The 21176-nt window shown below is 43.9% G+C and overlaps 1 protein-coding gene across 1 annotated transcript in view; it reads right to left on the bottom strand.

Moving 5' to 3' along the window:
* LOC115783203 (rho guanine nucleotide exchange factor 10-like protein) overlaps positions 1 to 17140 on the bottom strand; it is a 39526-nt gene extending 22386 nt beyond the window's left edge. The window contains exons 1-10 of the mRNA XM_030733922.1: positions 17096 to 17140; positions 14633 to 14729; positions 13991 to 14094; positions 9737 to 9814; positions 9182 to 9361; positions 8056 to 8172; positions 7348 to 7440; positions 3888 to 4058; positions 3316 to 3461; positions 2358 to 2479 (exon numbers count right to left, since the gene is read on the bottom strand). Coding sequence (XP_030589782.1) covers positions 2358 to 2479; positions 3316 to 3461; positions 3888 to 4058; positions 7348 to 7440; positions 8056 to 8172; positions 9182 to 9361; positions 9737 to 9814; positions 13991 to 14094; positions 14633 to 14675 — 1054 coding nt within the window. The 5' untranslated portion in view covers positions 14676 to 14729; positions 17096 to 17140. The remainder of the gene's footprint in view (positions 1 to 2357; positions 2480 to 3315; positions 3462 to 3887; positions 4059 to 7347; positions 7441 to 8055; positions 8173 to 9181; positions 9362 to 9736; positions 9815 to 13990; positions 14095 to 14632; positions 14730 to 17095) is intronic.
* Between the last annotated feature and the right edge of the window lie 4036 nt (positions 17141 to 21176).

Below are 21176 nucleotides of genomic sequence, written 5' to 3'. Positions count from 1 at the left end.
AAGCCAATAAACTGCTGCTCGGTGTCTTCGGTGGTTTCGGTGTTGTTGAACTTTTCTTGGGACTGGTTGGAGGGGGAGTCACACCTTCTGTTGTGTGCAGATTAACCCTCGGCCGGGGACACAGCAGTGGCCATAAACAGATGTCTCTTTCCCAGCTGCACGAGTGCAGGCAGACAGGTGAACAGCTGGTCGCACATCTGATCCGTGTTTGAGGCTCGCTGCCCACCTCACCGGGGCAGTACTGTACTTCACAGACCACAGCTGCGTGTTTCTGATTGCCTTCATTTACATTTGACAGTTTCTGGACTTTGAGGAGATCCATTAATGTTTGTTTTCCTTTCTGTCTGAGGGTTTGTTTCCCAACAAGTTCAAACAGATTGTTTTTACACCAAAAAAAATAAGATACGGTGTGGAGGTGTTTTTTCTTTTAATAGCTACTTTATTTCTTTGAAACTGACGAAAGAATTCAGTTTTCCACTTTGTTCTTCTGTCACACGTGAAGCTTTTGACTGGTCAGAATTAAGATTTTAGTTTATTATGTATGTCTATGATATTTATGTAGACTCCAGTTGTTCAGTGTTGCAGTACATTTATCAGGTTGAACTGCTGTCAACAAATCTGCCAAATTCTGGGAACAAATGATACGTTTTGTGATGGGCTGCTGGTAACAAAGTGCCTAAAGGTAAAACTGAAAATGTGTCACGGTCCTGGGCTGTGTGCCCAGCGTTTTATGTTTAGTTCTGTTTTCACTGAGTTTTGTTATGTCCTATTTTGTTTTGGTTTTGATTATTCATCTTATTTTCCTGTCTTGTTATTAATTATGTTTACATTTTGATTTCCTAGTTCCTGTCTCTCCTGCGTCTCTGTCCTGTGTCTGTGTGTTTCCTGTTTTACTTTGATAGACCTTCGTTCATTGGTGCTTTGTGTTTAGTTTTGCTTCCCCTTGTCTCGTTTGGTTATTACGTTCAGCTTTGCCCCTCACCTGTTACCTGTTCCCTGATTACCTTGTGTGTGTATTTAAGTCCTCAGTCTGTGTCTGTTCCTTGTTGTGTTGTCAGCTGTGATCCCTCTGCTGTGTGTCACCTTGCCTGTTGGTTTTCTTGTATTTAGTTCTGGCACCCGTCCTGCCCAGTATAGCACTTTTCATTTGTCCTTTCACAATAAACAACCTTTCAGTTAAGTCTGCCTGAGTCCTGCATTTTGGGGTCTGCCTGTCAGGATGCTGTGTTGTTGTTGCTGTGGTGCTCTCTCTCCTTTTTCTCCAGGAGGCAAGCGTTATGGAGTTCCTCCGCCCCTCAGGGCAGGACTGGTTGCCAGAGCTGGTGCACCTGTTTCCTGTTTTGTGGCAATTTACCCAGTCTTTAAGGCCCAGCCTGATCCCCTAGTCTCCGCCAGAGTGTGTGTAATTGTGCGGTATGACTTCCAGCCCTTTTGTTACCGAGAGAATCGTTTGCCCTGTGCTCATGTCTTTGGTTTTATCCAAGAGCTACACTACAAGGTCCAACTCTCTTCTCATTTACCAGTGTTTTTGGATCTGCCTGCTCACCATGCTTCCTGGAGATACCTCGCTACTTCCCTTTACCTGCCTGCCCTCCTGGAAGACATCAAAGCTTCCACAGCAACCACATAACTCCTCCCACAGATTACACAACCCCTGCTTGAGATCCCTTGTGCCATTCTGGAACGTCTCTTTAACCACTTTTTCTGTAAAGCAAACAACTCTCCTGTTCCTCTGCCTAGAGAGATGCAGCCACGCCACCTGCATTTTCCTCCTGTGCCCCTTACAAGTGAACTAGTGCTCTACAAGAATGCCCTTCTGGATATCACTCCTGGCATTGTGCATCAATTACTTTGTGTTGTAAATAAAGTGTTTGCTATCAGCTCCTGCCGTCTTGTCTGGGTTTGGGTCCACCTTGTAGCCTCGGCCGTAGGCCGTGACACTAACCCTCCCCTGCCACACAGCACATGACACAGTGGGTTCTGTTCTGTGTAGAAACAACACAGGTTCATCCTTTGAGTTAGGAGCCTTTTTATGCTCAAGTGATTCAAAGATCAGTGTTAAGTGGCCTAACAAACAAAAAGCATCCTCTGGTCTGGTATTTGGACAGGACTGAAAATGATTGAAAAAGCAGCCAATGTCCAAAAAAAAAAAAAAAAACCCTTCAGAAAGCCTGAAGAAGTCCTTCTCAAGAACACTTCAAAACAACAAAACCACAAGAAAGTCTGACTCCTGGATCAAGACTTTTGCACAGTATTGTACAAGAAAGAGTGCAGAATTGCCTTTACTACACTGCACATCACTGAGTGTGAGACAGTACCAGTGGTGCTGCAGCTGCGGCGTCTGTCTGTGATGACACCGTCTGTGCTCTGCAGACTATCCTGTCCCACCTCCACCACCTGAGTCTGCAGCAGAGGGGCGCTCCACTTCACTGTGTACTTAGGACCAACAGGAACCAGGCTGTTGATGTCAGGGGGACCCCTGGTGGACAAACATGTTATAAACATTTGCAGCATGGCAGTGTTAACACACAGCGGTCCCAGCAGGGACCTGAGCTATGGCAGAAGGGCAGCCTCATCTTCCTCTAACATCTGCTCACACAAAGGTGGTTATCAATAACTCACACCCAGGATGCACACTGTATGACCGATTTATAAAAGTTCGCAAGTCTGCTGGGACCACAACAGTATATCTTACAAATGACGGCTCACTTCCACTCCTGTGGTGTGTGAAGTGTAACACACACTGCTGTGTGAGAGGACGCAATGAAAAAATATAAAAACAAAACTTAAACCAACAAGTAGGCAAATTGAATTTAAGGTCAGCTAGTAAAAGGCAATAAGATACTTCAAATACAATAAAATGTTCAAATGTATGAACAACTCTAGAGAAAAGCTTCACACAGGTGGTTGCAGTTATCACAGGTGCTCTGAAAGACTTCCTGTATCTGTCTCTGAGGCAACGCAGCTCCATCAAGGGGACCACTGACCTGCTGCATAATGAAGCACAACATAGAAATAGTGGTATGCATACAGATATGCACATGAGTTAATGTTCCAATTTCCCCAAAATAAAATAATAATAATAATGAGTTAAAATTGGCAGAAAAATAAGTGTTTCTCCAAATAATGATAAAAATCCCAGGATTTGATCTGTGTTTGCTAACATGGGTTTCAGCCGTTCAGTTCAGCTCCATTTTATTCATACAGAGTCACCAACAACCTGCAGCATGACTGGTTCAGAATACTCAGCAACACCTGATATTAGGAGAATAAGAGCAACAGGTGTGTGCTCCATTTTAGAGGTCAGGTACTTACTTCAGGTTCACATTGGCACAAATGAGGGTGTCATTGAGCAGGAAGACCTTCCGCTCCTTTGACTTGAGAACTTGACCTTTATCCCCATAAACTGTCTCAGTAAGAAGCTCACAATGAATCAGCTGCCTCTGTTCTGAGTTCAGCAACTGGAAACACAGCAGGTCACTGGTTATAAAATATCAAGAAATGTCTTCACTTTCAGAGCTGCTGCAAACCAGCTAAAATTCACACATCACAAGCTACGAGTCGACAAACCAGAGTTTCATATCTAACAACAAAATTATGGTGCTGTAGATATCACATTCTTCAATAAACATAATTTTCAGGTGGCACTGTACAATTACATATATAGAAAAAGGAGGACATGGAGAAAAGTGAGCAAATAAGTCGAACTTCCTGCTAACTTCTGGAGGTTTGTTACAGGTAACCAATCCCAGCTGTCAGTTTTACTTTGGCAGGAGGTAGTTCTCACAGTGGCTGGTTATTAGGAATACATGCAGACGCCATGATCCAAAAACACTGCAAAACAGTAACATGAAGAGCTTATGCATGAGTGAATGCATTGCTGTCACCTTGTTGAGACTGCGTTGCCCAATGCTGTGAGCCAAGTGCTGGATCTCAGCCTCCTGATCGGCCACACGTTTCTGCTCGTTGAGTCTCTCGGCCAGCGTCTCGAGCTCAGTGAGAGCCAGCTGCAGGGGCAGCCGGTCACTGTGGGACCTCGAAGTGTTCTTCAACATGTCCTGATGCAGCACAACAAAAGGACAGTTAAAGGGTGGCTGTGGCTACAGCAGGTCATCTACTAACCAGAAGGTTGGTGGTTCTATCCCTGGCTGCTCCCGATGCATTCATCAGTGTGAATGTCAGAAAGCACTCAGATGTAGAAAAGCATGTGTGAAAAAAGTGCTCTATAAGAACCATTTACTCTTAGCAGAGAACTTGGTAATGTGCAGTGTAAAAGAGACACATTCCTTACACAGTGGGATGCAAAAGTTAAAGACAAAAAATACTGAACACAACAGGGTTTTACAGCCTTCCATCTAAGCTGCTGAGTCCGTGGGTTAAAGTACAAATATTTACTCATTTAAAGTCTGCGGATCATTTTGATTCCTTATTTTCATTTTGGATTAGAGTGACTGACAGTGCAAAAATAATCTCTATTCACCTTATGCTGAGTTTGTTCCAGCCCCTCAGTTCATCCTCTCTCTGAACCCTTTTACCTCTTCCTCCTGCTTTAACCAACCCCCCCCCGAAGCCCCTCATAAACAGAAGTGTCAACAGCAGGGGGGTGGGGCTGCTGTCAGAGCTACACTGAAATGACCACATTAGGATTATCCCCTCACTGAGATCATACAGAACCAACAGTCTGAGACACAGACAGAGAAGTCTGGAGAAGATTACCTGTGCACATGCTAACGTGCACCATTGTAACCAGATATATGCAAAAAAAAAACCAAAACCCACAGAAAAAACAAACCAAACTGGATCCACTTTAAACTTTAAACTCAAACCTCACTGATAAATGGGTTCGTCAGGTTTATCAGCTTATCACACTTAGAATATGCCACTGACAGTTTAAACCAGGGATCCTCAAATCCAGGCCTCGAGGTCCGGCGTCCTGCAGGTTTTAGATGTGTCCCTGATCCAACACACCTGATTCAAATGGCTGAATGACCTCCTCCGTATGCAGTCAAGCTCTCCAGAGTACTGCTAATGACTTCTATATTTGACTCAGGTGTGTTGAAGCAGAGACACATCTAAAACCTGCAGGACACCGGCCCTCGAGGCCTGGACTTGAGGATCCCTGGTTTAAACCATGCATGCAGAAATCTGCATTCTATCTGAAAGCCACCAGATGGCACTAATCACCAGGTCTTAGTCCCAGAGTGTGCCATCATACCTGTTTTTCAGTCATTTTTCTTTTTAATGGAACCCTGACACAATGTGTATTCATGTTAGCTAAGTTAGCTAATACATGTATTAGCCTCCAATCTCATTGTCCATTCTGTATAATGACAATAAAGGCATTCTATTCTATTCTATCCTATTCTACTCTTTTTTCATAGGCAGCTGTTACACAAATAAAAATGCTGATAAAGAACTAAAAACATAAAAGAAGAACAAGGCAAGTGTTACTAATACTTAATACAATGTTGCCTATTCAGCTGTTATTCACTGATATTCACTAACAGCAGCAGGCGAATTCTTTAACCCAAATGACATCACTGATTAAGGATGATGTAGCAGCAGGATGCAGCCTCGCTCAGTCTCTGTTCAACTTGTGTAGAAAGTGCAGACTTGATTATTATGATCAATAATTTACACCATGCTTTTTCCTGTTTATTGTGATGCTCGTTTGGTGCAGGAAGAAATGGGAAAAACGGGATTCTCTGTCAGGGTCCTGGCCCAGTGTTTTGTGTTTCTTTTGTATAGCTCTGTTTTGTTTTTCTTGGGTTGTGCCTTTTAGTGTTTCAGTTTGTTGTTTAGATGTTCTGTTTAGTTTCCCTTCCTGTTATTTCTCTGTGAATGTCTGATCCCCTTTGTCAACTTTCCTGTGTTAGGTCTGCGTGTGTTTTGTTCACTTCCTGTTTTTATTTTGGTAGTCTTGTGCTCCTTGTGTTGTGTTTTACTTCCTGTTATTAGTCTCATTCATTTCACCTGTTGTTCCCAGTTGTGTCCACTCACCCCTCGTTTCCTCTGTGTGTTTAAGTCTCAGTGTTGTTTAGTTCTGTGTTCGAGTCCTCGTCATTTTTATGTCGACATTCCTGCTGTGTCTTTAGTGTTTTGGGGTTTTCTAGTTTTGGATTTCAGGTTTCGGGTTTTCTTTGTGTAGCTGCCTTCTGTTCAGCCTATTTCAGTTAAAACGTTGTTAATAAAATCTCAAGTATCAATCGTGCTCTCGCCCCTGTCCTGCTCTGAGGTCCTCCCGGCCTAGTTAGCCGCAGCAGCCGTGACATTCTTACTAGCAGGAACAAACAAACAAAACCACACATATAGAAAACATGACGCCCTTTCCTATTGGTGGAAAAATCACCACATCAACCAATCCAAAATTATGGATGCTGATCAACAGGTGAAAGTTGTGAGAGTGACGGGGTGAAACACTGACCGCGATGTTGATGGTGAGTTTTGAAAAGTGAGAGATTTTAGCATGTTTGGAGTGTGTAGCCAGCGGGTTGTGTGCTCATGGACAAAAAGCCACCAAAGGCAGACTCAAAGGTAAACGCCGTCTCCAGGTGTACAGCAGCAGGAGGGACACACCTGGAAGTGTCAACCCTGCGATGGCGCCCTCTGTCTGTGGGGACAGGAACTGTTTTCGGAGCGGCAGCTGTGACACCTGAGGCCCTGCCTGCATTTTAATGTAAAATAGCTGTAAATAAATTTGTTGTTGCTAAATCTGTACAGAAGTTTTTTCACAGTAAAAATCTAACTTTTTTCTACTCTGATTTTATTTTTTTGTGTATGATTTTGTCCAGTGTGTTAATACAGCATGTCAAAATGAAAAATAACTGCTCAGTCACACGTGTGAGGTTGTGCTGAAAGGTGAAATATAAAAGTAGTCAAATATGGGTAATTATACCCCAGAGGGTTAGTTGGTCCATGTGATGCAGGTTGTGTACTGAGTGTCGTGTTTAAATGTTGATGCAGTTCTTTTTGCTTTCCTGGCTGCTGTTTGAAGAACCAGCTCGCTGGTACAGTAACGTGTGCTGCACAGTTCACTGTACCAGATAGTGGGGGGGAGCTGCCTTTCACTTCCTCTCATCACAAAGTTTCAGTGCAACTTTGAAGGCCTAAATTATTCCAGTGGAGACGGTAAGTTTCAGTATCAGTTGACATGTGCACTTGACCACACACCATTCTATTTGACATGCAGGTCATCTGTTTAAACTCTATTTCAGCGACTGGTTGCTCGTCCTGCTGTGCGAGATGAAAACTGAAAACTTCAGCATGCACTCGATGAGCATGACCAGTGCAGATGATAAGACAGCAGAGAAACGTGCTCACAGGGATCAGAGACCTGCAATCACTCACCTGCAGCAGCAGAATGAACTGTGGGAAGCGTTGGATAGGTTTGACCATCAGGCCATACAGGGTGACTCTGTCTGGGCTCGATGCCTGCTTCCTCTAAACGTCAAAAGAAAACTGATTTAGTTTCACTGAGCTCTTAAAATAAGAAGTGCTTTAAAGCAGAGGTTTGCATGGATTCACTCACAGGATTCAAGAACACACACACACACACACACACACACACTTCATTGAACACCGGCAGCCCACCAGCAGCAGCGCTGTTTTTTACTGTGAAAGTCACATTTTAAGCATTCATACACTTTATTGATCTCCTCACTGTCACAGAATCACCAGTTCACCTTTGGACTGTGGGAGGAAGCAGGAGGAAACCAACACAGGGAGAACCTTTAAACCTTCAAACGACCATCTGAGGTGGCAGCGCTAACCACTCCACCACGCTCTTTCCTTTCTCACAAATCCGAGTAATAATCCATCAAAACTGTTTATCACTTTATTTTCTCTTAAACTGCATTAAAAAAAAAGTAACACCTGTTTACCATTTGGTGCATGAACGGTCACATAAATGCTGAAGTTTCTTATGTAGTTCAGCCATTCTTCCAGCAGCTCATATTTTTAAATATTTGTACATTTATGATTGTCAGTGAGACTGTGATACAGGAAATACAAGCATGTAGAACAGCTATGGGGTCAGTAACAGAAGCGTGTGGACACCTTGAGAAAGTCCAGGAAAGCAGGTTTGGAGGTGCAGGCCTTCTTGATGAGAGCCATGGCGCTGGTGAAGTTGTTGATGTAGTCACTGTACACGTTCAGAACCATGGACTTTGAAAACTGTGAAGGAAACAGTGTGACATCAGGATTCAGCTGCTCATACAATATCTGCATTATAGCATTCAGAGGGGTGCGACTATGAAGCCAGATTAATGCGTTAGCAAGCATCGTGGATAATCCACCCACAACAAAATGACTGAGCTCTGCTGCCATAAGGACACATACTCTATATCTGTGTCCTTATATTAGCTCAATGTCATCAGGAAACAGTGCTGCCGTGAAGGGATGTGGCCTGCATGAGACCAACTGGAATGCTGCACAAAGCATCATACTGCCTCTTGCTTACTTCCTATAACATCTGTTCAATTTCTTCCTCAGGTCCATCCATCTAAGTAAGGAAAATGAGATTCAGCACGTGCTTGCTGCAGGCTTCACAGCCCCATATGCAGCAAGCTGCTTTCTATCATAGCCACATGCACCAGCCTTCCCTGCCCATGCACATCAGTGAGACTTGAGTACTCTTGACCCATCCCATTATACCCATTATAAGCGCTTTGAGTGCTCATACTGAGTAGAAAAGCGCTATATAAGAACTAGTCCATTTACCATTTACCATCAATGATCCTTATTGAGATCACTTTAATAGGTGCTAACACTGCAGACTGACCTCACAACACGGCCCTCATCAAAGACCGTCTGATCCTAACATTTGCTCATTTTTCCTGCTTCTAACACATTAAATTCTTGCCTCATGATACGTGCCATGAATACCCATTCAAACAAACAGTGTTATTCAATGCAACTTTTTAAAAGTTCAGTGGGGTGAAGCAAAGGGCCATCACAATAAAGGGAAACTCCACAGATTTGAAGAGTCATGATAAATTAAAGAGAGCGCTAGCCTGCAAAAGGAGCTGTAGGGATGTATGCCTAAGACTCTTTAACAGGCAGGTTTGTGTGGAATTTGAAAGACTTCAGAGAGATTTGTGCAGTGTGGTGCTGGACGCTTCACTCAGAGGGGAAGGAGGACAGAAAATTAAAAGAGGAAATAAGGAAGGAAATGTTGACTGACCGAAGCCACGAACAAGTCGCCGATCTTCTCACTTTGATCCCACTCGGCCACACGGGATGCGAGGGCGATCTGGAACATGGAGTGGCACTGATGGATCTCCTGCAGGCGGTAAAAGATCTGACGCACCTTCTTTGGGTTTAAAATCAAGCTCTGTGGCTCCAGCAAAGGCTTCTGGTACTCCTGAAGGACACAGATCAGTCTGGTATACTGGTACGCTTCTGTCAGGTTCCACTGAGCTTACCCCAAAACAGTGCAAACTGTATACGCTGCACTTTGATATCCTTAATGAATTTATCAGCTAAATAATGACTCATAATCTAATGTTAGAAATTGTAGTGTTATTTTTCTGATGGCTTAAGATATTTTCCATACAACAACAGAGGAATTAAAGCTTTACAGTGAGTTTCCCAAAAGGGTTCAGAAGAGCAGTGAGAACTATTCATCAGCCTTCACATTTATATGTAAGATGTAGAACAGAACGCTGGCTGGACAGGAACCATAGGTCTGAGTTCCTCAGTTCCAGGGTTTCCACACCTGAGGAGAAACATGACGTACCTGAAGGATTCTTTTAAGAGAGTCCAAGTAGCTGCTCTCACTCTGCACAATGGATCTGAGGATGAGGCGTCTGACAACCTGAATGAAGCAGTGGCAAACGTCACAACCTACAATGCAACCTGATATTAACTAGAAAAATGTTATCATACTGTTACAAACTCGGACAGCACATTATCATCATGACAGCCTAACAAAATGAAGAATGCAGTTTCAACACTGTTTTAGGGCAGCTGGTTTTGGCAAAGCTAACACTCACACAGGGAGAGGGTAACCTGGGTCCCAGCTTCAGTTTACAAAAACTGAAGTTTTCAACCATCAGAGTGATTCAGGTTTGTAAATGTCATCAAGCTGAGTGCACAGACGTGGACAGAGATTTCTACAATTATGAGTGAACCTCAGCCACACAGACCAGCTGATCTTTATTTGGAGTATCTCATGTTTAATGATTGCTTTATCCTTTTCACGGTCACACGGGTGGGGGGTCATTCACACCTACGGGCAGTTTAGAATCACCAAATAACCTAAGTGCACGTCTTTGGACTGTGGGGGAAGCCAAGGTGGAATCAAACCCAGGACCTTCTTGCTGTGAGGCAACAGTGCTAACCACTGCACCACCGTCTGTTTTAAAACAGCAGATAGAGTAGTTGTCTACTGATAGGAAGGTTGGTAGCGTGATCCCCGGCTGTCTCATTACACTTGGGCAAGCTACTGAACCTCAAATTGCCCCGATGAATCCATCAGTAACTGTTCCTGTGTGTGAGACAAAGTGCTTAAAGGCATAGAATAAATTACTGTATGAATGTGTGTGAGTGGCTGAATGTGACCAGCAGTTAGTCATTACCAGCCCACTTACCAGTGCCCATAAGGTTGGGCTCACAGTTGGAAGGTTTCCAGAGTAGTCAGCTCCTCTCACTGCCAAAACAACACAATAATCCTGGAAGGTAATTCATAAAGTGCTTTGATTCTTCCTGATGCTGAAAGACTTCTTCCAGAGCTGTGCAGGCTCTGTTAGATGATTTCTAAAGTCTAATCTGGCCTTCTTGTTCTTGAGTGTAACCTGTGGTTTGCACCTTTGTAAACTGTTCTTGATTGTAGGCTTTGACAATGGTACACCTACCCATGTGAAAGCCTTCCTCCAGATCATGAACTCCAGATCATTTATTTACAGACCTAACAGCACGTAGCCCTTTAACGCCGGGCAATCACCGCTGAAGCGCCCGTTACTTGCCCTCGATAGCGGCGAACAGCTGATTGAGACGTGACGTATCAGCGTGGAGTCGGCTGATGAAAGAAACATTGATCAGCTGGCTTATTACCGTAACTCCGCAACCGTTTGTCCTATCGAAAAAATGCAAACGGTTCCTGAAAGCCCAGAAATTGCACGTCACAGCCATATAGGGGTATTACGACATTCGTTGCCGTAAGTTCACGAACAGCAGCACTTTTGAAGTATATTGTGCCACGGCCGATGCATTCGGAGTTAAAGGGTTAAAATCTGGTGCTACCAGTTCACCTTGCAATGTGGCCTCTCAAGATGTGCAAGATTGCCACTTCTACAGTGCTGAAGATGGACTCCAAAGCCAACAGTTACATCAGGAAATAGCTGGGCCTACCCCGGAGTCTTTGCAGTGTTGGCCTGTTTGGGAGAAATGCACTGCAGCTGCCATTGCAAGTCAATCCTCCTGGGCTGCAGACAGGAGAAGGCGAGGCTCGTCTTCAAGCTGAGGGACTTGTTGGATCCATCTGTGCAGAACACCAAGGCACCAATTTGAACAGGTCGTAAGTGGAGGGCAGAGCTTGCAGTGGACCAGGCCATCACCAGGCTGAAGCATCAAGAGATTGTTGGCAAAACTCAGTCTGGGAGAACTGGTTTGGGGTGGGGGACTGCTCCAAAGTTGTGGTTCAAGGCGACAAGAGAGGAAGGAGCTAGTGATCTCCAAAGTGGTAAGGACCGAGGAGGAGCAATATATGATCAAAGCCCTCAGCCAACGACAGCAAGGAGACTGGACAACCTGGGAAGGAGTAATTAGCAGAACCATAGGTTGGGCTGGCATGTGGAAGATTCCCCAAGCCAGACTGAGCTTGCTCATAAGGTCCACCTATGACACTCTGCCAAGTTTTTTTTTTGTTTTTTCTTCCTGCTCTCGGTGGAGACGGATGCATTTTTCTCTTCTCCCCAGCCTTCCCTATCTACCCCTGCTTTTTGCTGCTTCGCTGCTTAGAGCATCTCTTCACACATCCCCGAACTGGAAATTAAATTATGGATCTGGTCAGCTGGTCTCTCAACACTACTGATGATCAAATTCTCATAACAAGGAGATTGGGAGAAGGGGAACCCTCTTTCCTCTGGCCTGGCTACACACCCGGCTGGCTATGTTATGGTTTCCCGTGGGGATGGAAGATAACGTTCCTGGCTGCACTGCGTGGGTGTGGCATTTATATTGATCCCAGGATTTTTCCTGAATTGGACCTGGGGATACCTGGTTTCTGGGCAGCTGTTCAGGCCCTAGTAAGACTGCAGAAACAGTACGAACTCAATCAGACTCAGTAGAGCTGAATCGAAATGGATTACATCTGGAGGAGTGTTGGAGTCTCTGTTCTGTGTGGCGGAGTAGAACCAAATTCGGATGATTGGATTTCTGAGAGGTCACCAGAAAACTGTAATTCTGTCAGCAAATAGTTATGACGGCCTGAACCAAAACAGTTGCAGTATTTGGAGTTTGGCTCCCAGACGGCCTTGGATGCTGTCTGTCTAAATCGTCTCCTGGAGATGTTTTGTAAACAGATGCTCTTCACCCCCGCCCTGTGACCTGTATGAACTGGTATCCTGGCAACCAAGGCTCACTGTACCATCTTATCATGAACATTATCATGAACTGCTGGTCTGGAAGCTGTGTGACCATCACAGCATCCTGCTCGTCTCCGCTGGCAGCCCCTCCCCTACCCACCCTAGTGCTCTCCAGGCTTTAAATGTGCTGCTGCTTTGCTGAGGTGTTTTTTGGAACCTCGTAAGGTGTTCATAATGAACACAGTACCAGATGATTTTTTTGAACCTACCTATCCCAGTGTATCTCTTTCTGTTTTCCTGCTAAAGGTAGTGCCGGTAAAACGGCTGCATGACCTCAGACACCTGTCCCCCCCTGTTTGTGTTTGTCTCTGTGTTTGTATTTCTTGGATGTGGTATGGCTCAGAGGAGAGATGCTAACTCTGCAATGCCCCAAATCCAAGCCTGCAGCACATCTTTTCAAGCTGCAAAACAGCACTGGCCCAGGGGCGATACAGGTGGCGTCATGATTGAGTCTTGAGGAAGCTGGCAGAGATCCTGCAGGAACACAGGCTGGAATAAACCAGGGAGAACCCATCACCAACACCTGATCCATTTCATCAGAGAAGGATTAGGGGCCCACAACATCACGCAATCAGAGAAATCAGCCATGACAGGCAGCTGTGAGTGGAACCTGAGAGTGGATCTCGACCAACAGCCCAGGTTCCCAACTGAAATCAAGACAACCAACCTGCAACCGGACATGATTCTCTGGTCTGCCATGGACCGGGCAGGGACCGTGGCGGAGCTTACTGTTCCATGGAAAGGAGGAATGGATGCAGCCTTTGAGAGGAAAAAAGACCTTATAAACGAGCGCAGAGAAAAAGGGTGGTCAGTTGTCTGCTACCCAGTTGAAGTCGACTGCCGGGGATTTGTGGGAGCATCCACCCAGCACTTCCTGAAGAGTATGGGTGTCACTGGCCCCAAATGCAGAAAGGCTTTGAAAGATCTGGCTGAGGAAGCAGAACAAGGAAGTTTCTGGCTTTGGCTAAGAAGGAAAGACCAGGTGTGGGGATAGCAAGGGTCCTAGGGTCAGCTGCAGGGGGTGGCAGCGAGACGTCCCTGCCATTGCTCCACCACCGTAAGATGTTCCGGGATTAATGGAGCGAAATCCTGGCTGATGACCCTGCAGCTACCTGCACTGGCACCGCCGGAGGTGTGGCAAGCAACAATGCTCTGCAGGCATTCCCCTGCCTGTGCTACCACCGACAAAAGTCGGTGTTCACATGAAGGAGAGAAAGCAACAGTGATGCTGCTGGGGGGGTGATGTTATAGTGCATGTTCCTCCAACTAATAAAGTGACCAATATATCACAAATTGATTATGCAACATCAGCACACTGCAACAAAAAAAGTTTATTAGTGCAACCCTGCTTGTGGCTCCCGCTGCTGGCAGAAACAGAGCACCCTCTGACACACACACCCACCCACCTGCTGACTGCTGAGCCCCTCTGGCATGGGGCAGAGCTGTGGTGGAGGGTGCTTCAACTCGCACACAGACACATCCATGTAACCTGCATCATCCTTTCCATCACCTGCAAAATCAAACACAGGCAGAAAACTGACTTTACTGGCTTATTAATCAACTACTGGCTCTTTTCCATCACCATAACAGAATATAACATTAATATAAAAAGCATTTTATCATTAATAAAATCTTAACATCTCACTCCAGGCAGATGCCTTCTGCTCAGCAGTAACCTACTCATTACAAATATTGACCACATGTTGTGGTGACAGGCTTCACCTGCTGCTGTTACCCTGCGTTTGGCATTTTTGGTGTTGGATCCAAACGTGTCTGTGACTGAGGGCATGCATGCACAGTTACAAGGCAGCCTCACTGTAAACTGCAGCCTGATGGAGCCATTATTTACAGACTGATCAGGCTGAGGCTGAGCCACAGATCACAGCCACTTCTTTTTTAATATCTGTTGTTCGGCCGGCCTGATGGGTTTGCCATTGTTGGTTGGAGTTGTCCTACAGATCTGCACCATCTGTACCGTGTGCACAGGAAGCAACTGATCATTCCCACATTAGGGGAACGTCTCATTAACCCCGGCTCAGCTCCTGTACCTGTCGAGTCTTTTCTCTGCAGGAAGGACACTTTGCGAATCATGGCTAACTTTGTTCTCTTGGTACCGCTCCTCGCCGCTTTCACCAACTGCTGCACCTGGAAAACAAGAACAACTGCGTAAGCGTGGTTACTGCAAATTCAGATCTGAAAAACATGAACCCATTCACAGGACTGGGCGAAATGGAAAAGCATCTGAACACAGTCATTGTTTTCATATCAGTTGATATTGATATACATCATGATAATGATCAAATCTGTCTCAGATGAGAAAACATAAGATTCATTTTGGTTTAATTACTTTCAGTCAGCAGTTGAACCTGATAAATGTGCTGCAACACTCAGGGGCGGTTCTAGGGGCGGGGCCACAGGGGCATTGGCCCCATCTGAAATCTGATTGGCCCCCTGAAGTGCCCCTGTCTTGTCACTCTTCTGTCCTTTGTCCGAGAGTGAGGATCAAATTATAGGTGGATGCAATTCCATCCCGAAACACCAGTAGCGCTAATGAGCCAAATAGGAATGTCCAGCATCAATAAAGCTTACAGAAGAAAAAAGATTTTAACGATCTCGCGAAGAAAGTTTTTAACCGACAACTGATGCCAGTCTACATTTTGAGGAGTTTGTTGGTAATGCTAAGTCATAAATCCCTTTTACTCACAGTTGTCCCAGTATAAATCTGATAAACATTAAATTAAGAAGCAAAGCTAGTTAAGAGTAATGTTAACTGAGGCCCTACTTGTGTTTGGACATTAATGTTTGCATTTCACTAAATCATGTACTTCTTTGTAATTTGCATTTGTGTGCTAACATTAACTATAATGTTTGGCGGTGATAGAGAAGAAAATGAAAAGAAAGGGTCAGTCTCAGGAGGGAATTCAGCAGTTTTTGAGCAGAGTGAGTCTGCCAGCTGAACATGAGCAGGGTGAGAGGAGGGAGAGAGCAGCAGGACACAATAGACCAGAGGCTGGTCAAGAGCAGGACACCTCCAGCCCCTTTTCATCAGGTCAGAAATCATTTAGGGAGAGCAACAACAGTTAATGCTGTAATGTATGAAATGTCTGATATTGTTATTTAGTGAAATGCCACATAAGTTATGGTGATAAGATTTACCATAACTTTAATGTAATGGCTTTTATTTTTATTGGTCTGTACATCACCACATCTACCACAAATACTTGGCCCCTCTATGAATACTGTGGCCCCTTGATGGCCCCTTACTCAGAGAAATCCTAGATCCGCCACTGGCAACACTGGATTTTAAACAAATATCACAGACATACATATTAAACTAAAATCTTAATTAATGAACCACGAAGGATGGAATTTATCTGAGAGAAGCACAGACACATTTACAATAACTGACTGTAACATGATGTTATAGATTAACTGCTTTAATGGGACTGCAGGACGAAGCTGGATGTACAGCATCATTTATATTTGTTCATAATCCAATGACACATAATCCAACAGATTAGCTTCTGACTGCAGTAAAGCTGTTATGAATAAAACATCACTCTCAAAGCAGCAAATAACTTTCTGTTTTCACATGTGGGAGAAAAGTCACGTATAAATATCATTTTACAAAAGGAAAGGATCTGTTTGTGGAAATTTGATAAAAGTCACATTTGAATAAAAAATCAGATCTTTGTAATTCTTTCAGTATAGATGTGGGTTTATGAACCCACACGGAGTCGGGCTGTGACAAACATGAGCCGAGCCACCTCTGATTCACCCTCATCATCATCAGAGACGTGCAGAGACTGAGACGGGTACGTTAATGTAGACAGAGCTCTCAGGACCACTCGACCAAAATCTCTGTGGTTATGTCGACAGCACGGTGTCTCCTCTGGTTATGGATTTGGATTTGATTCCATATTCTTTTTCAGGAATAGTTATGCTTTCAATTCAGGGTCATGTTGGATACTTAACTGAGGGGTCAAAATGAACAGCTTTGGGGAAATGACATCCATCATGGATCCTTCTTTCTGATCGATTTTTGTTTCGATCAGCTCTCCGTAATCAAGCATATGAAGAATCAGTCTAATGTGATTATGAATATTCCTCCCTTTCATAAATGCTGACTGACATTCATCCACTTTATGTCTTAAACATTCAATGAACTATTTGCATAAACAGTGTGCTGGCTGCAGAGGGTCACTGTGCTGCAGTTAAAGTTGTTGTGTGCTGGTTTTTGGATCAGAGTGATGAGACTTTGTTTCATTGTTGAGATCCTAAAAGGATCGCCTTCATATTCAAGTTTTATATCGCTATGGAAGAAAGTTTTTACACCATAACTATTTATATATACATTTATTTGCTCAGCTCTCGATAAATTTGTCAGAATGTTTTATTAGTATTTGTTAGTTTGTTACCAGCTCTTCAATGAAGCTGATGTGATCAATGGTCAGAATAAAAATCAAAGAAGGATGATTGTAGGCAGGATAAATAAGAGCAGAATAAACTACCTTAGCGTCACAGCTCTGCCTGATGTGAGGTGCACCGACACACACCGCCAGCTCTCTCCTGGTCGCAGCACAGCACTGCTTCAGCCCCAGCACATCTGCAGGCAGCTGCAGCCCGGCAGCGAGAGCAGAACAGCAGTGTAACAGGAGTTAGTCCCAGCTTAAAGAAATCAACAGCAAACAGTGAGGCCAGAAGAAAAACACGCGTTCGTATGCTGAAACCTTTTCCACATGACTGTCAGCCTGCTAATACACCTGTCTGCTTCACTGCAAAAGCTGCAGTGCTCTTAAATGTATTTAACAGTGTTGTGCATGGCTCTGATCTACCCCTCTGCAACACTGTGTGGTCAGAAGCTGACCTCAGTCACCATGGGCATGAGTGTCAGTGCAGTCAGTGGTTACACACATCTGCAGTGACTTTTAAAGCAAGAGCTGGTGCACAAGTTATTCTCTGACACTAGAAGCCACATTCAGACCGTGCTTCATTCACTGTCACACGCACTCACGCAGTGATGAGGCATCATGATGATGTTTAGGATCCAAGCACTAACCTTCCATTCAGCAGCTAATGCCAGCCACCTCCTCCTGCCTGAGCGACTCAGGCAGCACATGCGGGGGAAGCTTGTGTCTAACTAGATGAAATGATTGGTATAGCAGTCTTTTGTGAACTAACATGAGGGCAGAGGGATAGATGTGATCACTGATCATGCTTTAACTCTGTTAAAGCACTCAGAGCCCCGCCTCCATGTACCTGACGCTCTCCGAGCTCTCAGCAGGCTGCTGTTCCTGTCCAGTTCTGTCCTCACAGCTCACAGGCGCACTTAAACATCTCAGAACAGCATTTTATTCAAATCTAATTAAAATAGAACTCAGCGTTACTAAGTATGGTATGTTCAACCAGTATCAGTAACCTGCCTCTAGTACCTGTTAATACTTTCTTTGTATGTAGTCTTACCTTAAGTAGAGTCAACACTCTTTATTTATCCAAAGTAAAGAGACCCGGTAGATGAACTCCTTATTCCTTATTATGAAGGTGATCAGTTCTCCACACTCAGCGTGTGACTCAAGTTACATGCTTCCATTTTCAAAATACTAAGACGTGAGCCGAGTGGGGAAAGTCCGACAGCAAGTGACAGAACATTAGCAACATGGTGACAGAAGCAGAAGACAGAAGTGCTGACAGGGTGAGGGACTACCAGAAATAAATCACTTCCTCTTTTCATCACGCCTCACTTTCAAACTGCTGTGGCTATTCTTCAGCAGAGAGCGTTTTGAGCTGAAAGAAGTGTGAATAATTTAAAGCTGATACTGCTGGATTTTTTTTTTTTCACAAAACATAAAGGCTGCATTTTCCTGTGAATCTGCACCAACCCTGCACTTCCTCTCCCTTTCAGTTCATCATTTTGTAAAATCTCCAGACACAATAACACATGAACGCTGTTTTCATACAGTCTCCTGCAGCATCCCACTGACCAAACATCTATGAAATCTACTTTAATTCCTTTTGAAATTACTTCACATGCAGTCTTTTGTAATGAAAATAAATCAGTTAAGTGAATGAATGAGTGACCTTGCTGTGGGTTGGAGGAGCAGCCTCACAGTCAGACAGCTCATCGTAACTCTCAAACTCACTGGAGCTCCAGCTTTTGGAGCCGAGGTGATCTTCAGGTCTCTGAATGTCCTCATAGATGTCATCCACATCTGCAAACAAGTCAACACACAGTACAGGTTACAAAGAAGAGTTAGCAGCTCAGCTATCCCTGTTTTTTGTTTTTTTGTGTTTTTTCTTCAATTCAGACCATTAACACCGCTTTGGGCTTACCCTACCCATTACCTGCGTGAAAACTGCAGGTAAACATTGACTCGACCTTTAGGGGTTCATGTGGGGTCTGTTTTTAAATCTGCTTTTTTTTAATAAACATATGAACAACAGCATTTGGAAAGGCAGCTTTCAGCTTTTATGCCCTGAGCCGCTCTAAACTGTTCTCTCTGGGGTTTCACAGAACTGTGTTGCCAACAGGGAAGCTGCACAGCGCCCTCTGGTGGACAAACTCTATGACACCAACACTCATGGTTGAAGACAATTTCTCCCATCTCTTTACTCATTACATTTTAACCCATTACACTGGTCAACAAAAAACCCTTTTTTGTCTGCTACCTGAGGAAACACGGCTGATTTTCACTAATTTGGGTACGCTGATTCCAAATGTGCTGATTCCAAATGTGCTGATTCCAAATGTGCAAACAGAATTTCTCGAGCACGTCAGGATCTTGAGTTATGTAACTATGCCAATAAATGCCAACCATCAAACTCGACATCAACGATTTTATTAGAAAAGTACAGCATGAACACAAAGCTGGTGAAAAACAAAGACACAGATGGGGCTCCAGGATTGCTCAGGGTGTGAGCAGGTGGTCAGCGCAGGTTCGAGTCCCAGCCTGTCGCCATCTGCTGCGTGTCTTCCCCTGTTTCTCTTTCCTGTCTATTTCCACTGGAAAACTATCAAAAAAATTTCTTAAAAAAAGACACAGATACCAAAATCAATCATACGAGGAATCTCAAACTAATACAGTCCACAGTTAGTCGGCCTAAACAGTTCAAAGTGTGACAAACACTTGCTCTTGTGCTTCACTGAAGTTTGACGCTGTAAAAACCAGCAGCAGTCACCATCATGTCTTTGTTATAGCGCCCCTGGTACCTGATCTCCATCTCAGAGGTATCCTGATGGAACCTTTCACCATGCTCATCGCTCACATCACCCAAACTGGGTGGAAAGAAATCAAGATGAGAGTGAAGGAGGCGAATCTTCAGTGACGTTCTGCAGCCCATGTTTGAATGATTCGAGCATGTTGTCAACTAGATCTTCATAATTTGTGGTAACTCAAGAAATTCTGTCCCACCTGAACAAATGATTCCTGTGCTCTTAGTTCAAGCTTAGATTGAAAGCCTTTGTCTCTAATAAGCTCACAGACTCGGGGTCCATCAGAGATCCAGCTTTGAGCTTGGCATCACTTTGGACCGCCCCAGAAACACGATTCATCACTGGATGTAGAACTAAAACTTTGTTTCCATCTACTGACAGATTAAAGTGGTCACTATAAGAAACTGCAAATTTCTGTCATCATTGATCCTCAATATTGGCAGTTAAACTTTAGCTGATTGAATTTTAATGACATATTTGGATTCAGCCCCAAAATCACCCAAATTATTGTTAAATTCTCTTCAGTTTCAAAATTAGAAAATCTTAGCACACTCTACATTTGTGTGAGAAGCTCCAAAACAGCTAAATATTGATATGTGCATAACTCAAGAAGCTGACGTGCTAGAGAAATTCTGATTATAGATTTGGAATCAGCACACCTGAAATACCTTATATCAGGTATTTTTCTCCAGGTAGCAAAATCATTTTTGACCAGTGGAATAAATGCCCATAACAGCAAATAGCTAATATTAAATAAATATTAAATAAATAGCTAATATCGTCCCATCAATAAATTGATTATACTCTATGATCTGTTTGCCATTTTATTGTATTTTATCTAGCCTTATCTTGCTTTTGTGATTTAGTTTATTTTCAATTTTTAGTTTAATAAATAGAAACGTTTTTTTGTGATGTATTCTTATTGTACTTACAGGTCATTTCAAATTGTAGTTATTTCCTTGATGGTTTCTGACATTAACTCCTATTAAAACAACTTATTATTGAACATGATAATAATAATGCATTAGACTTATATAGCACTTTTCAAGGTACTCAAAGACACTTTACAATTTCATGCACTATTCATTCACACCTCAATCATACTTGGTGGTGGTACTGTAAGCTGCTAATGCAGCCACAGCTGTTCTGGGGCAGTCTGACAGAAGTCTGCCAGTTCGCACATACGGCCCCTCCAACCACCACCAAACACCAACACCAACCACACAACCACATCACACTTAGGCGATGTGGGTTAAGTGTCTTGCCGAGGGACACAACAACAGCATACACTCAGACGGAGACTCAAACCAGCAACCCACTGCACCACTGCCACCCATGAATTTGCTTGCCAACATGAATTTGTTGTATCACTTCTTGTTAAG

Source organism: Archocentrus centrarchus, chromosome 7, assembly GCF_007364275.1.
Source record: "Archocentrus centrarchus isolate MPI-CPG fArcCen1 chromosome 7, fArcCen1, whole genome shotgun sequence".
NCBI classification, from domain to species: Eukaryota; Metazoa; Chordata; class Actinopteri; order Cichliformes; family Cichlidae; genus Archocentrus; species Archocentrus centrarchus.
The sequence above is the reverse complement of the archived record's forward strand: the minus strand, read 5'-3'. Positions and strand labels throughout refer to the sequence as shown.